The 15,681-nt window shown below is 42.4% G+C and overlaps 1 protein-coding gene across 7 annotated transcripts in view; it reads left to right on the top strand.

Annotated features, from left to right (window-relative positions):
- Nucleotides 1–15,681, top strand: part of MLIP (muscular LMNA interacting protein) — a 129,077-nt gene that overhangs the window by 83,936 nt on the left and 29,460 nt on the right. For 5 of the 7 annotated variants that reach the window (XM_080388681.1, XM_080388683.1, XM_080388680.1 and 2 more), the window contains 2 exons: nt 1,734–1,778; nt 15,086–15,211. In XM_080388681.1, the coding sequence (XP_080244807.1) occupies nt 1,734–1,778; nt 15,086–15,211 (171 nt within the window). The remainder of the gene's footprint in view (nt 1–1,733; nt 1,779–15,085; nt 15,212–15,681) is intronic. The other 2 variants (XM_080388682.1, XM_080388684.1) reach the window with 2 other exon arrangements.

Genomic DNA, 15,681 nt, shown 5'->3' with positions numbered 1-15,681 from the left:
TTTATTTTATGGCTATTGAGTGACCTAATACAGGTATTTAGTCATTTTGTTTCCATATAATTACTGTCACCAGCAAAAGGTTTCTTAACTTTAATTTCAAGTTTCAAATTCTAGCAATTTATAGTTTTGTTATTTAGCCCACTTACAACAATTTTAAAAATAATTTCTCATGCTGAATTGGAATAATTAATTTGTGTATTATTGTCATTGACACTCTTCTTGACAGTTTTAAAAAAGTCTTTTTAAAGTGTTATAGACATGACACAAATGAAAAAATGAGAATGTGAAGCAGCTAAAAATGCACACAGACATACAGAAATGAGTAGTTTGTCTTTATCTGTGGTCTGCTGTGCTTATATACATTTCAGGCACCACTGAAGTGAGAGAATTTAATTCCAGCCTGCTAGTATTTGTAGATCATTCTGAAGCACGTTGACATCTTTAAGCTCACAATGAGATTGGTCATCACACATGGTTAATGGTATGAAAAAGAATCTCCCTAGTACGAAAGCAACCATCAGTAAAACCTCTAGTTTATGCTGTCAGGGGCAGAAGATGTACTTCTTGTAGGTTTAGTGCTAAATCAGAGCTATCCCTGTGTTGGTGGGAAGGTTTCCTCTGCCAGTGGCTGTGTTTAGAGATGTGAGTGCTCTCAACAAGGAGCACAGTCCTCCACCATGGCTTGTGGTGACACTGTTCTCACCGTCAGTGCAGGCCAACAGGTCCAGGTAGTCATTAAACATCTCTGTTTAGCACTTGGAAGACCACATCCAGAGTTCTGTGGCCAAATCTCTGCAAGGTCTTTGTCACAGGGGAAGAAGGGAAGAATATATTCTTCCCTTTCCGAATGTGCTGGAATTGCTTTTCTGCTTGAAATGGTGAGAGGAACTTACAGCTGAGTTGATACAAATCCAACTGTAGTGGTCCTTCTGCAGAGGGTGCAGGCTGTAATGGCACCAACTTGTCTTCTACTACATCTAACCATTGCATCTAGTACCTTTTTTACCACCATACTGAAGAATATTCACACTTTAGAGTCTCAAGGCCTTCAAATCACACATCAAAGAAAGGCACATTATCTGTACAGAAACACATTGGGTTATCCAGTGGAACTCTTTCAGAGCTTGAAGGAGCTGATTGGAAGGATCAATGCACCAGAAATTCTGAATCTCACCACTGTGTGGGCAAGTAAACATGTGGCGCATGGCTATTTAACATACACACACAAATACTTTGCGTTCATCACATTTACACTTGATCTGGAAAATAGGGCTTCTGCTGTTCAATGTAAACTTAGGGGAAAAAAAAAGTAATACTTGAGTAGGATTGTTCTGGTTTTCATAATGTAAATTCAGAAGGAGGAGAAGGTTGGGTTGAGCTCCCAGAAAAATTGATAGTGTTAATAACTTTGATGCTGCAAATTAATAGACAGTGACAGGCTCAGAAATATCAGGATTTATGTTTTGAGATTAAATGGAGATGAAAAAGTGAAATTTTGTTGCACTTGGAAAAAAGTATCCCTGAAATCTTAACAATAGGCATTTATATTTGATTATACCTAGAAATAAACTGGAACTGTCAATATTTTAACTTCTCTTACCAATTGCATGTCACTGTATCAGTGGTAAAAGCTTCTGTACCTAAGCATATTGCTGTCCATGGATTTTTCTTCTGTCGTTACTATATCACAATGATACTGTATGTAATACTGTATATATTTGCCTCTTTTGCAGGCTAACCTTTACAAATCAGCATCTATGGTAGCAGAGAGCCAGCTGGTATGTATTACACAGCTGTGATAAGCTGTTTTTCAAAATTTGCACTTGCAAAAAATCTGAATTATTATTTACTTTCTTAGTCCATTGAAAGAAGCTGCAGTCAATATCCTTCTAACAAACGGCATTGCTTCTACAGAGCTAATTGCCTTTTTCTGTACTGAATACACATCTATTTTAAATACCTGTAAATCCTGAAGCTCCTTGTAAAGCTATGGACCAAATGACAAAGTAGAGTCTTGCTGAATCTTGATGTGTGTAACGTTCTGTAGAATCTACTGCTGGTTCTTGGACTCTTTTAGTATTCCACTTTTACAAATTTTTTTTATATGTTCTGGCATTTATTTTCTTAAAACATACTGGTTTAAAGCAAAGTTGGCAAAACTACTGAAAAGCAAGGGTAAAATCAAATAAAGGGATTATGCATCAGATGTTCATTTTAGCTCTGATCATAATTTGGTCCTGTTGGAGCCAAACTTTTTGAACAAAGGTCAGAAGACAGGTCATGGAGCCTGTCCAAATGATGGTAAACCACTAATGAATTCTTGGGGAAAAAAAGAGATGTGGATGAGAAATATTTCCCATTGTATTTCAGCTAATGGAATTGTAAGGACTTCCTGAATCAATTTCTACCATGTAGTAATCTTTACCACTTCTTCTTTCATGATTTTTTCCAGTTACTCTTTGAATCTTGTATACTTAGGTCTCCACAACATTCTGTAGCAATAGGGTTTACTTCTTAATTATGAATTATGTGAAATACTACTTTATTTCTTTGTTTTAAACTTACTACTTGACTTTGACAGTTCTTGTACTGAAACAGTAAATAATTGTTCTTCCTTCACTTTCTAAATAATCATTTTCTATGTATTGACCATAATACTTTACCAGTCACCTCTTTTTCATACAGAAAAGTCAGAATTATTTAGTCACTTTTTGAGAGGTTTGGATACTGTCCAATATCTTTGATGATTTGTATTGCTCTTTTCTATATCTTTTTCAAGTTTTTGTTTTTGAGACTGGGAGATTAAAACCATAAACTAGTCTTGTCTAGCTCTGAACACAACGCTTTGTATTTACAAGATGATGTGATAAGATTCTTCTTTATTTTTTCTATTCCTTTCCTAGCAATTCCTAGTAATTTATTTAGTTCTTACTTGTATTGAGCAGTAAGCCAATGTTTGTGTAGAACTGTATACAATAAATCCAAGATGTATTTCCTGAGTAGTGAGAGCTAGTTTCTGAGCTAACTAGTTCATCACTGCATGTGTAAATTCAGGATGTAATTTAGTTTTTCCCCATGAAATGTATCAATGTTGAATTCAACTAAGTTTCACCTGCCTTTCTATCATTCATTCACTCAATATCATAAGATCTCTCTGCAAGTCTTTGCACTGATATTTTGTCTTTACTCCCCTGAATGATTCTGTATTACCAGCAAACTTTGTCACCTTACTAGCTGCAGTTTTCTAGCCAATCTACATCCAAAATTCAAAGCCCAGGTTCCATAGAAAGTCTCTGAGGAACTCTGTTCCTTACTTCCCTGCACTATGAAATGTGAACATTTATTCCAACCTTTTCCATCCTATCTTTTAACAGGTCCATAGGAACTATTTGATTTTGCTCTGTAGTAGCTTCATTTCCTTAGTAGACTCTGCTGAAAGACCTTCACCAAAGCCTTTGGAAATCCACATGCAGCATGGCTGTGCATCCACTGAACTTTATAATCTGTGCAGCCTTATTTTGTCGTCTCTGGTCATGCATTTTGGGAGCAGGTGGGGAAAAAAAATTAATACTGAGCCTCACATAAGACGGTCTGTTGATTCTCACTTTATTTCATCTAATGTGTGTTCCTAGATGTCAAAAGATCCTCGTATTCTAGTTTAAACATAACCTACATCTGCTGTAACAGCTAGCTTTCTTGTCTCTGACTAAATTAACTTTAAGAGATATATCAGACGAGTGCCCTTTCAAAAACCATTCCCTATTATTTGTTCAAATACTAATTCTGTTCTGTAGTGTAATTTGTTCCTACTACTTTGCACAGCTTGAAAAGTCACATAGTGATTTGTGATTCCTGGTCCTCTTCAGGATCCTGTAGTAAAACCTGCCCCATTGTTGCCACTTCTCATTCTCTTGCTACCGATTATGACTGAAGGAGTAACTTAAATACCGCAATTCATAATGTGGCAATTTCACACTTGAACTGCTTTACAACTTTCTCTATTGCTTGCACTTTATTTGTTCATTTTAATAATTTGTTCTCAAATCCGTCATATTGACAGTCTGTACACTGTAGTCCAGACAGTTCCTCCAAATTGTTTCTTTGACGGTGTGAGAACCTCCTTAAGTCTTCCTGTGAGGAAAGCTGAAGAGAGGAATCAATTTTCAGCCTTGGTCTCCTCTTCTTCATGCATCTTCTTTATGTCTTAATTGTATCTACTGGCCCTATAGACTTTTAGTTGTAAGGAAATTTAGCAACCTTTTTCCTCAAAGTCTTCCTTGGCCTAATATATGACATTTTTATATCATGGGCTAGATTTTATTTCTTTCTTTTTTTTTTTCTTTCTCTTTTTTTCCTCTAAACTGTATTTGAATACAGCTTTCTGTCTTAAAAGCCCTTTCCTCCTTATTCCTTCTTTCACTTCTTTGCACTGCTCTTTGAACATCCCAGTATTACTAGATCTCTTAAAGTCTTCTTATAGGCTGATGCACAGCTTCTCTGAAACTATTGTCTTAAGCAGTATTCTGGTCACTTATAATCATTGCATCCTTTTGGTAGCTCCTTTGATACTTTTTACCTCTTTTTAAAATAACTATTTTAATTATTTAACTATATATTTTATGTCATGTGTTTTAAATTGAAATCACTACAGTAGAATTCTTGTGTGGTTTTTTTGTTCAGACAGCAATACTGTCTCTGAGCGCATTGTGACTGTTTATGAATGATTCTTCAGTAGTAACATTTTGACTGAGAAATTTTGCAGTATTTATGATTCAGCTAATTACTTCTCCTCTTGTGGAATCTCTGACTAGCTACACCAGGGACTAATTATTTATGGTGACCAGAAATGTATCTATACCTGTCAAATATGTGACTTTTACCCAATGGACAGGAGAAGCGTTGGGCATGCCACTATGACTTATCGACAGATTTTCTATTCTTTTAGAAGATGACTATGAAAGACTCATGATAAAAAAGTGTAAAGCCATACCCTGCACACCAACACTACAAAAAATATTGCCATTGCCATGAACTATAAATTATTTTTTTTTATATTAAGCAAATAAGACAAAATTCACGTGAGACCAGTCTTGCATACCTTGGTACTATTTTCCTAAGGTTTCTTTGGTTCAGACATTTTAATGCACCAGTCATTCATGGTTTTTGAGTGTGCAGTGGAAGGATTTATCAAAATGTATTTAAATACATAAATAGTGGGAGAGGAGTCATACATATTTATAGCAAATGAATTATATTTCTGTATTTTGTAAGCAGGCTTAAATGACAGTAACGAAAAGAACACAGTGCAGTTTCTTGCATGAGGAGGGTTGTGGGTAGGTGTTGTAATGACTCGAGGGTGGACAGAAGATGAGTTGAAGCATTTGAAGGAAGAAGTATTTTTTCTCTAATTAATTCATTTTAAAGCCCATGTATTACTGAGATTCCTGTATTTCCTGCATTTAAAGCTGTTAAGCCCAAAGCTCCATGAAATGAACTAAACCACGGTTGAGAATATGACACCTTAGGAATTATAGCATGTTTGCTTTAAAGTAAAACAGTATTAAATTCAGCATCTTTTAAGAGCCACTTCAGGTCAGAATGGCATCAAATATAGCGTAGTTGTCAGGTCCAACATAAAAGCAGGCATCATGTGCCCATCTGTCCACCTAAAATAATTGCATGGCCTTTAAGCACTGGTGAATGACTCCTGGAAGGCAGTCTTTGCCATACTTTCTCAAGCACCAAATTTCAGTCACTGCTGAAGTGAAATGTGTCAGTTATACAGAAAAGTGGTCCATACAGTGCCATCACACAATAAAGTAAGAAATGAGATTCATGATGTACCAAAGGAAAATGTGAGTGAAAGGAACTTAAATGTGCTAAAAGGGTTTCCTTTTAAAAGAAAGAGAAGGAAGCAGAGGGGGAAGCAGAGAGCAGCATCAGTGCTAAGGACTTGCCCTTATCCCCCTCCCTGCCTTCAGCCTGGGCAGTGAGCAGCGCCTGGGCAAACCTGCTCTCTTTTCTGGTTCCAGACTTGCATACTTGCTCCTCTGCTGGTCCCAGAACTGCAGCAGAGGTGAGTGCCTCCTCCACACTACTCTTACTTTGTGTCTGTCCCTTTTTTCCAGCTATTGAGGAAAAGGATCATCCCCTTACTGCGAGTAGAATGGAAAAGGACTAAATCCATTGATTTTAGTTTTGGCTTAGTTTAGCACAGTGCCAGTGGAAATCATAACACAGTATAGTATCAGACATCATGTTGGAAATTCAGCTGTTTCTTGAAATGCAAGTATTTTGGTATGAACAAAAATAGACAAGTTGAATTTCAAACAGATGGCTGTCCTTGTTCTCTGTGCTCTGGTGCATGACCTGCCACTGCTTCAGCATGGAGGTGGAGAAAATAATTATCCTACTTTCCTAGGCTTTTCAGTGATGTGAATTATTTACTATTTAGCTGGAGGAAGAAGAAATCCTTCTAACCACAATTATATGCCTTCACACTTTCAAATGTACAAAGGAGAACTTCATTGTGGGCTGACACACTGACTGGAATATTGTATTGCATTTTTGCCAGTGTAAAGCCAGCACAAGGGGAAAATAAAAATGCCCTAATATGTTCAATAACATATTTCCCTTTATGAAGACTGATTTGTGGCAGAAAAGAACTAGAAGAGGAGTATTTTAAGGAGTTTCACAGTTCAAATAGATAAACATCTATATCTGTCTTGTTAGGGCAAAAAGCATCTTTTTGCTGACTGTGGAACCTGCAATGATCCTTGACAAGGGAGCCAGTTTCTCACTATTTGAAAGCAGGTGCTCTCAACAGTTTAGAGGCTCAGGTGACTCTGGCTTCTCAGTGCTGACAGAAGATGACTGCATTGGCTGGGGCGTACTGCGATGCATACTTGCCCTGTCGGCTTCAGGGTTCATTTCCCCAAAACTAATGCATTTGTTGGAAAGGACTGGGAATAGTTCCTTTCCATGAGGGAATTCTTTGATTTTCCCATTTGAATCAGAAGGCTTCAAAGATTGCAAGAGACTATTTGTACAGGAAAGTTGGGTTTAAAGGTTATGCAAGCAAACAGATAGACTCAGTGCTTGCTGTTTGTCAAGTGAGGTCTGATGGACTCAGAGCAGAAAGGAAAGGAAGAGGGCAGCTAACTTTTATCCCAAGGCTAGCTCACCTGTTTTATAATATATTTTTATCTTATTTTTTATATAATATTTTTATCATTTTAAATTGATAAATTTATCTGATATTTTTCTTGACCATTTGTCTAATTGTCTCAGAGGTAGGCTGCCTCAAAACAGCACTGCATCGAAAACATATTAAAAAAGCCAATTCCTTGTTAAACAGTAAGAGTCAATTTTCTCATTTACAGGAAAGTTGTTCAGATACCCAGAACAACTTAATGTCTGTAGTGACACAGCACCATAAAGAGTGACTGCAGTCGTTGCTAGCTGTTGAAAAGGGATCTGGTCCTACATACTTTGGGGATCTCTGAATACTCTGTATGAGTGCAAGTGACAGTGACTTGGATAGGAGAAACACGGGACTCAGGATTTTAGACCTCTGCTGAGAGGAATAGGATTGCGACTGGTAACTTAGCTGTCAGTTTCGGCAAGATCTCAGGGACAACCAGTGTCATAATAACAGCAGAAAAAATTAGAGATGAACATCCCCATACGCATGCTGATGAGTTCAGTCTTCTGAAGCTTTGAGGCAAATATGCAAGGCTCATTTTCATACAGCCAAAATACCTTCTGTCCCTGAAGAAGGGTGGCCATTTCCATACTACCTATTGAGAGGCACGCTGACCCAGCCTATCCTCCTATTTCTGACTGTGCACTTGCTGACCTGGGCCAAAACCATGCCAGGGAGCACCCTGTTACTGAATCACTACAACTGATTAGGGGCCAGCTCTGGAGCTTGTGTCTTGGCCCTGTGTAATTTGCTAATAGAGCTATAGCCATGTGACAGCAGCATATTGCTACCGTAACAGCCTTTACCATTTTTCAGTGCTGTTCTAGAAGACCCACACTTCCCTTTGCAAAACTAAGTCTTAGCTTGTTTCTCAGCAGTGTCAGCTGTGCCACCCACTATCAAAGAAAGAGTTTAAGTTTTTAGTTTTGGATCAAAAATTTTATATATCCTGTCAGGGAGTTGATGAAGTATTTCAAATTCTGGTTGCTGGTTGATATCTGCCACTCTGTTAGCAGTCAGACATAAACAGATGACTCAGTCAGCACTTGAGTGCACAATTTTGTTTAGAAAATGCTTCCTTTAAAAGCATTCCTACGGCATGTTTCTGCAAGAGGTTTCCTATACAAGCAGAGGAGCTTATCCTTGATGATTTCAGGTACCTCAGTGGGCTTTTAATTGAATGGTTACATGGTGTGGAGGAGTGCCAGAAGGCCACAGGTCCTTTGTCTGTGTAATGATGACTTGATAACAACTGTAGCTTTCTTGTTGGTTTTTTATTTACCTTTCTGTTGAAAGCGAGGAGTCTTTCTCTTTTGCAAACTCTTCCTTGGAGAGGAAAATAAGTATTTTATGGTGAATCCTACAAAGAAACAGTCATGAACTATAGACTATAAATTCATTAAATGAGCACTGCATCTTTCACTAAGTTGACCTCAATGGAAAAGTTTTTAATGCAATTTGGCAGTTATTACTCTTTTTTTAAAAAAAATTAGTATCACCTCATAGCTGAGGTTTTGCTTTTGGTTGAATGTTTCTTATTTGACAAAGCAGATGAAAGGGTGTCAACCTGTGGAAAGGAAAGAGGACAAAACACAAACCTAAGTGAAGATATTTTGCTGCCTGGGTCTTGCTTTTCCCAGGTGTGTTGTGCTTCTCCCCACCTCTGCCACCTTCACCTCAGCCTCTGTCCTTTCAAAGTGCGGAGGCGGAAGCACAAGACATAGGGACATCTCCTGCTTCCTGGACACTTCCCTCTGATGGGCACCCCTCCTGCCCTATCCTTGCTGGATGCCTGCAGGTCCTGTTTTAAGGTGATCTATAACTCGGTTTATAGGATACATTCAGCAATCTCAGCTGCATCATTGTAAGCTTACTTTCACTGTAAGCTTCTATTTTTTCCAGACAGACTGCTTAAGTGCATTGCTCTTGTAAATAGGCAGCATGGTGTTATTAAATGTACATAGTCTAAATCTTGTAAATAAATCTCATAGCAGATCAAGTTTCTTCTATGCATTTTGCTGCCCTGCTGGGTACTGAGGATGGGGAGTTGTGACAGCACCTATTTCTCAGACCCAGTTGGGCAAGCTGCCCCTCTGGGCTGTAACTATTGAAGGACCTCAGCAGCAGTCCTGCTGTCATCTGTATCAGTTGTGACAAAGACTGCCCATTTCTTATGGGGTCATCGTAACAGAGGAGAATATAACTGACTTATTTAAAAGTTTAAATTCAATTACAGCCCCCTTCAGGACTTTGGTAATTACCAAATTCCAGTGAAAATGTACACTTTTTTTCTTCCTTTTCTTTGCTTACCAAATGAGTTGTCTATTTTAAAAATATCCGTTAGCCTCTGTTCAGAGTTTATGTCACAATTCATCATGTCAGACTTTACTGTAAGAATTCTGAAAATCACAGATGTGCTAAATTGACAAGTTAATTGTCAATTTTTTGGTTAGTTGGTAGCTAATGAAGATTTTTTTCTTGATTAGATAACATGATTTGTCTGAAATGAGGGGAATCACACATCTGTGCTGATTAAATTCTCTAAAATTGTACTTTTCTGAGTGAAGTCTTAAAGATACTGTCACTTAGTCGCTGAGGTAAGCAGCTCTGGTGCTGGCACCATCAGCAGAACACTCCAGTGTGGTGCACAAGGGAGTTTCCTAAACGTGGGAAGCCTCAGGGGGAGCCAAGGGAGCCCCCAGGGCCCCCCAGCTCAAACGGCAGCCTCTGACAGGACCTGGGTGGGGCCGGGGCAATGGCGGCCAAGCCCCCCCCACCTGTAAAACAAGCCCTTCGGGGGTGCAAGCAACCAGGAGTGCTGCAAAAAGGGCAGACAATCAGGGCATGATGCGGCAGTTTGCATGGCAGGGCATGCAGGAAGGGTGCCAGAGCCTTGCCACTTACACCCAGGGAGCATTGGTGCCCACCTGGCAGAAAGCCATGGCCTCTCTCAGCTCAGTGCCCACCACGACTGACACAGGTGCCAGACAGAGCTCCGGTGGGAACCCGCTGCCACCCAGGTGCAGGGCCGCAGGCGGGGCCCTGCTCTGACCCCAGTGCCGACCGGCGGCAGCGAGCGCTCCCGTGGGAGCTGCACCCGGGCAGAGGGGATGCTCTGCTCAGTGACAGCGCTCTGGGGAGGGGGGAGGGGGCTGGGGAGCACCAGGGTCAGGGAGCCAGAGAGAGAGAGACACTACTGGGATCACACCCTGCCTTCCCGAGACAGCCCCAATGGGCAGACAGATGCGTGACGTGGGGGATTCCCTATCCTCTCTCCGCCTGGCTGAATGCAGTGACGTAGGGGACAGGGGGCAATGGGGACAAGTTCCTGCCTGGCACAGCAAGTGTGTCCCCTCTGTGGCCACCCCACCGCCCCAGGTCCCCTCGCACAGCTGGTGTGAGGCTCAACAGGTGGCACCGAGCAGTAACGAGGAGGGTGGTTCGTCTAGCATGGAGGTGTCGCCCAGGCTAAGTCGGCCAATGCCCTGGGTCAAAACTGCTTCCGTGAGGTAAAAAAGACGGGTCATTGCCATCGGAGACTCCCTGCTGAAGGGAACAGAAGGCCCCGTGTGCAGGCTGGACCCACTTCTCAGGGCAGTCTGCTGCCTCCCTGGGGCTTCCTACCGTCCTACAGCCCTCAGATTATTGTCCATCATTGATTTTTCAGGCAGGCAGTGACGAAGTTGTCACAAGAAGTCTGCAGGCACTCAAGAGAGACTTCAGGGCCTTGGGACAGTTGGTTAAAGGATCAGGAGCGCAAGTGATGTTCTCCTCTATCCTTCCAGTTGCAGGGAATGATGAGGGAAGAAACGGGAAGGGCCAGCAGATCGATACCTGGCTCTGAGCCTGGTGCCACTGGCAGAATTTTGGGTATTTTGATCATGGGTTAGTTTACATGATACCAGGCCTGCTGGCAACAGGTGAGGTACTCCTGTCTCAAAGGGGGAAAAGGATCTTTGCACAGGAGTTAGCAGGGCTCATTGAAAAACCTTTAAACTAGATTTGAAAGGGTAAAGGGAAAAATCCAGGCTTGCTAGAGAGAAGCTTGGGGGCAGCATGCTGATGTTTGAGGGACAGCATGCCAGCAAGATCTGGGATGGAGATCTATGCAGCAGCAAAGTCCCAAGTGTTATTGATGTGCTAAAAACTATGAAGCACCCAAGAATGGCCAGGTAAGAATTAGGGCTTCTCCTCTCAAAAAGGTAGCATGATCAATAGCCCAACTGGAGTGCATCTACACCAATGCACACAGCATGGGCAGCAAACAGGAGAAGCTGGAAGCCATTGCGCAACAGGAACATTATGACACAGTTGCCATCATGGAAACATGGTAGGATGACTCACACAACTGAAGTGCTGCAATGGATGGCTATAAACTCCTCAGAAGGTATAGGCAAGGAAGGAAAGGAAATGAGATAGCCCTGTATGTTAGGCAGCATTTTGATTGTTAATGATGGTGATGATGGGTTCAGTGTTTATGGGTAAGAATCGGGGGGAAGGCTAACAAGGTAGATGTCATGGTGGGAGTCTGTTACAGACCACCCAACCAGGTTGAAAAGGTGGATGAAAATGCAGATAAAATATTCTATAATCAGCTGGGAGAAGTCTCACAGTTGCTAGCCCTTGTTGTCATGGGGGATTTCAACTTACCAGATGTCCGCTGGAAATACAATTCAGCAGAGAGGAAACAGTTTAAGAGGTGCCTGGAGTGTGTGGAAGAGAGCTTCCTCACACAGCTGGTGTATGAGACTGTAGAGGAATGAAGGCAGTGGGTTGATTAGCATTGATAACATGCAGCTGTGGCCTTGCCGCAAAAGCAGTGAGTTGATAGACATGGATGATGGGCAGGTGTAGCTCGTTCCTGCTAAGTGGTTAAATAGCCCTGAGGAGTGTGAGAAAGGGGGTTAGACAGAGGAGGAGTAGTGTGGTCTGGCCTCTGGAGGAAGGAGATACAGCACAGACAGTAGAATCTGACCAACTGCAAAGCCTTGTAGCAGTCTACTAGTTTGTTTGTGCTGCAACATGAGACAACTGGGGAAGGTACCCAGCTAGACCTGCTGTAGGTGAACAGAGAAGAACCTGTGGGTGATGTGCTGCTTGGAGGTTGTTTTGGACAGAGCAATTGCAAAATGATAGTTTTCAATTCTTGGAGAAGTAAAGAGGAGGGTCAGCAGGACTGCTACCTTAGACTTCTGGAGGGCTGACATAGGCCTGTTTAGGAGCCTGGTTGACAGAGTCCCTTGGGAGGCACTCCTGGAGGACAAAGGAGTCCAGGAAGGCTGGACAACCTTTAAGAAAAAAATCTTAGAGGCACAGGAGCAGTCTGTCCCCATGTGCGGAAAGATAAGCTGGTAGGGAAGAAGACTGGCCTGGCTGAGTGGAGAGACTCTGCTGGAAATTGGGAAAATATAGGAGAGTTGATGACATTGGGAAGAAGGGGCAGTCCACTTAGGAGGACTACAAGGATGTTGCAAAGTTACACAGGGAAAAAATTAGAAGGGCCAAAGCCCAACTAGAACTTAATCCGGCTACTGCCATAAGAGACAATAAAAGATGATTCTATAAATACATTAGCTACAGAAGGAGGGCTAATGAGAATCTCCATCTTTTATTGGATGCAGGGGGAAACATAGAGACAAAGGATGAGGAAAAGGCTGAGGTACTTAATGCCTTCTTTGCCTCAGTCTTTAATAGTAAGACCAGTTGTCCTCCAGGTACCCAGCCCCCTGCGCTGGAACACAGGGATGAGGAGCAGAATGAGGTCCCCACAATCCAAGTGACCTGCTTCACCACTTGAACGTGGACAAGTCCATGGGGCTGGATGGGATCCACCCAAGGGTACCGAGGGAGCTGGCGGACGTGTTCACTGAGCCACTTGCGATCATTCATCAGCCGTCCTGGCTGACCGGGGAGGTCCCAGCTGCGTGGCAGTTAGCCAGCGTGATGCCCATTGACAAGAGGGGCCAGAAGGGGGATCCAGGGAACTGCAGGCCTGTCAGCCTGAACTCAGTGCTGGGGAAGGTTACGGAGCAGATCATCTTGAGTGCCGTCATGTGGCACATACAGGACAACTAGGGGATAAGACCCAGTCAGCATGGGTTTAGGAAAAACAGTTCCTGCTTGACTAACCTGATCTCCTTCTATTTCAAGGTGACCCACTTAGCGGATGAGGGAGAGGCTGTGGATATTGCCTACCTTAACTTTAGTAAAGCCTTTGACACAGTTTCCCACAGCGTTCTCCTGGAGAAACTGGCTGCTTATGGTTTGGATGGACATAATGTTTACTGTGTGAAAAACTGGCTGGATGGCTGAGCCCATGAACAGAGTGGTGGTGAGTGAGTTCAGTCTGTATGGTGGCCGGTCACAAGTGGTGTTCCCCAGGGCTCAGTACTGGGGCCAGTTTTGTTTAATATCTTTATCAGTGATCTGGATGAGGGCATGGAGTGCACCCTCAGTAACTTTGCAGCTGACACCAAGTTGGGGGGGAGTGTTGATCTGCTTGAGGGTAGGAAGGGTCTGCAGAGGGATCTGGATGGCTGCATTGATGGACTGAGGCCAATTTTACGAGGTCGAACAAGCAGAAGTACTGGGTCCTGCACCTGGGTCACAGCAACCCCTTGCAACACTGCAGGCTTGGGGAAGAGTGGCTGGAAAGCTGCCTGGTGGAAAAGGGCTTGGACGTGTTGGTTGGCAGCCAGCTGAACATGAGCCACCAGTGTGCCCAGGTGGCCCAAGGCAGTAGCACCCTGGCTTGTATCAGAAATAGTATGTCCAGCAGGACAAGGAAAGTGATTGTCCCCCTGTACTCGGCACTGGTAAGGCCTCACCTTGAATCCTGTGTTCAGTTTTGGACGTCTCACTATGACAAAGACGTTTTGGTGCTAGACTGTGTCCAGAGAAGGGCAGCAAAGCTGGTGAAGGGTCTTGAGCACAAGTTTTAGGAGGAGCGGCTGAGGGAACTGGGGTTGTTTAGCCTGGAGAAAAGGAGGCTCAGGGGAGACCTTGTCACTCTCTACACTACCTGAAAGGCGGTCATAGTGAGGTGGGTGTCAGTCTCTTCACCCAAATAACAAGCAATAGGACAAGAGGGAATTGCTTCAAGTTGCACCAGGGGAGATTTAGATTGGATGTTAGGAAAAATTTCTTCCCTGAAGGGGTTGTCAAGCATTGGAACAGGTTGCCCATGGAAGTAGTTGAATCATCATCCCTCAGGTATTTAAAAGATGTGTAGATGTGGCATTTAAGGACATACATGGTTTAGTGGTGGACTTGGCATTGCTAAGTTAATGGTTGGGCTCAATGATCTTAAAGGTCTTTCCCAATCTAAACGATTCTATGATTCTATGACTTTATAAAATCCAGCATTTAATCACTGATATATCCCAGAAAGGCTTTCCACTGATATGTTGCTGCCTGGGTGTAAGTTAACAGCATCACATTCTGCCCTTGTTTCACAGTTACTGTTTTGAGAAGATCAGAAAGGAATTTGCAGTGTGAAAGCAGACATGTGGCTGTGCATAAAGTGTGACTTGATGAACTGATCAAGATGCAGCTGAACAGCTAGCAAAACCAGCCAGCAAAGCCCACAAACCATAGTCTGACAGCCCAGCATCTATTTTTCTGTCTGTAATAAACAGATGTCAGTGATGAAATTCTGTGTAAAAACAGCTCTTGCCTTTTTTTTCCACAATCTGTATTAAAAGTAGGTCATGCAACGTGACACCTGGATAATTTTGGTGGTGAAAGAAATTTTTTTACAAATCTGGTCAGTTTAGTCCTACTGGAATTTACTTGTCTAACATACATTCTGTAAATTTTGAATTATTTATTTTATTTTATTTTCCTTACATCTCTTTTCTCCTGGGTGTGCTATGGGTCAAGACAAAACCTGGTGTCATTCGTCCCATGCTGGTGAAAGGAAAGACTGCCCAGCAAAAGGAGGAGCCCTATCAACCCAATCCTTTTAAAAAGTACCTTGAAGAAATCCGTGATCAAGATAATGAGCAGGTGAGTAACTCTCAGGCTGAAGGATTTTGTACCCTCAGCTAGTTTCCTTAAAGATGACAGAATAATCTTAAATCCTTATTTTGTCCTGGTCTCTTTTCTTGCAAAGTTAGATGATACTCCAAGGGGCACCTGGCTCCTGGAGGAGAGTCTGCAGGCTGGAGATGGTCAGCTGGGCTTTTTATAGGGACTTTTTTAGTGATCTACAAATCTGTACGTTGAGGAGAGGACCTTTTTATGATGTCTGTAGGAAACACTGTACAAAAGGAAGTGGAAATGCTGTGCTCCCCTGTCAAGCAGGTGTCTGGATCAGATCTACTAGAAAGCAGTTCCTCCATTTGGGATCCAGACCTGAATCCTCTCTAAAGAGAAATGAGTACAGCAAGAGCCTGGCAAGGTTCAGCCTTTCCTCACCAAGGGAGACTGTAGAAAGCCCCAAAGAGTTTCTGTGTCTCTCCCCAGTGCATAGCTTC

This window comes from Falco punctatus (assembly GCF_963210335.1).
Source record: "Falco punctatus genome assembly, chromosome: 5".
NCBI lineage: Eukaryota > Metazoa > Chordata > Aves > Falconiformes > Falconidae > Falco > Falco punctatus.
The sequence above is the reverse complement of the archived record's forward strand: the minus strand, read 5'-3'. Positions and strand labels throughout refer to the sequence as shown.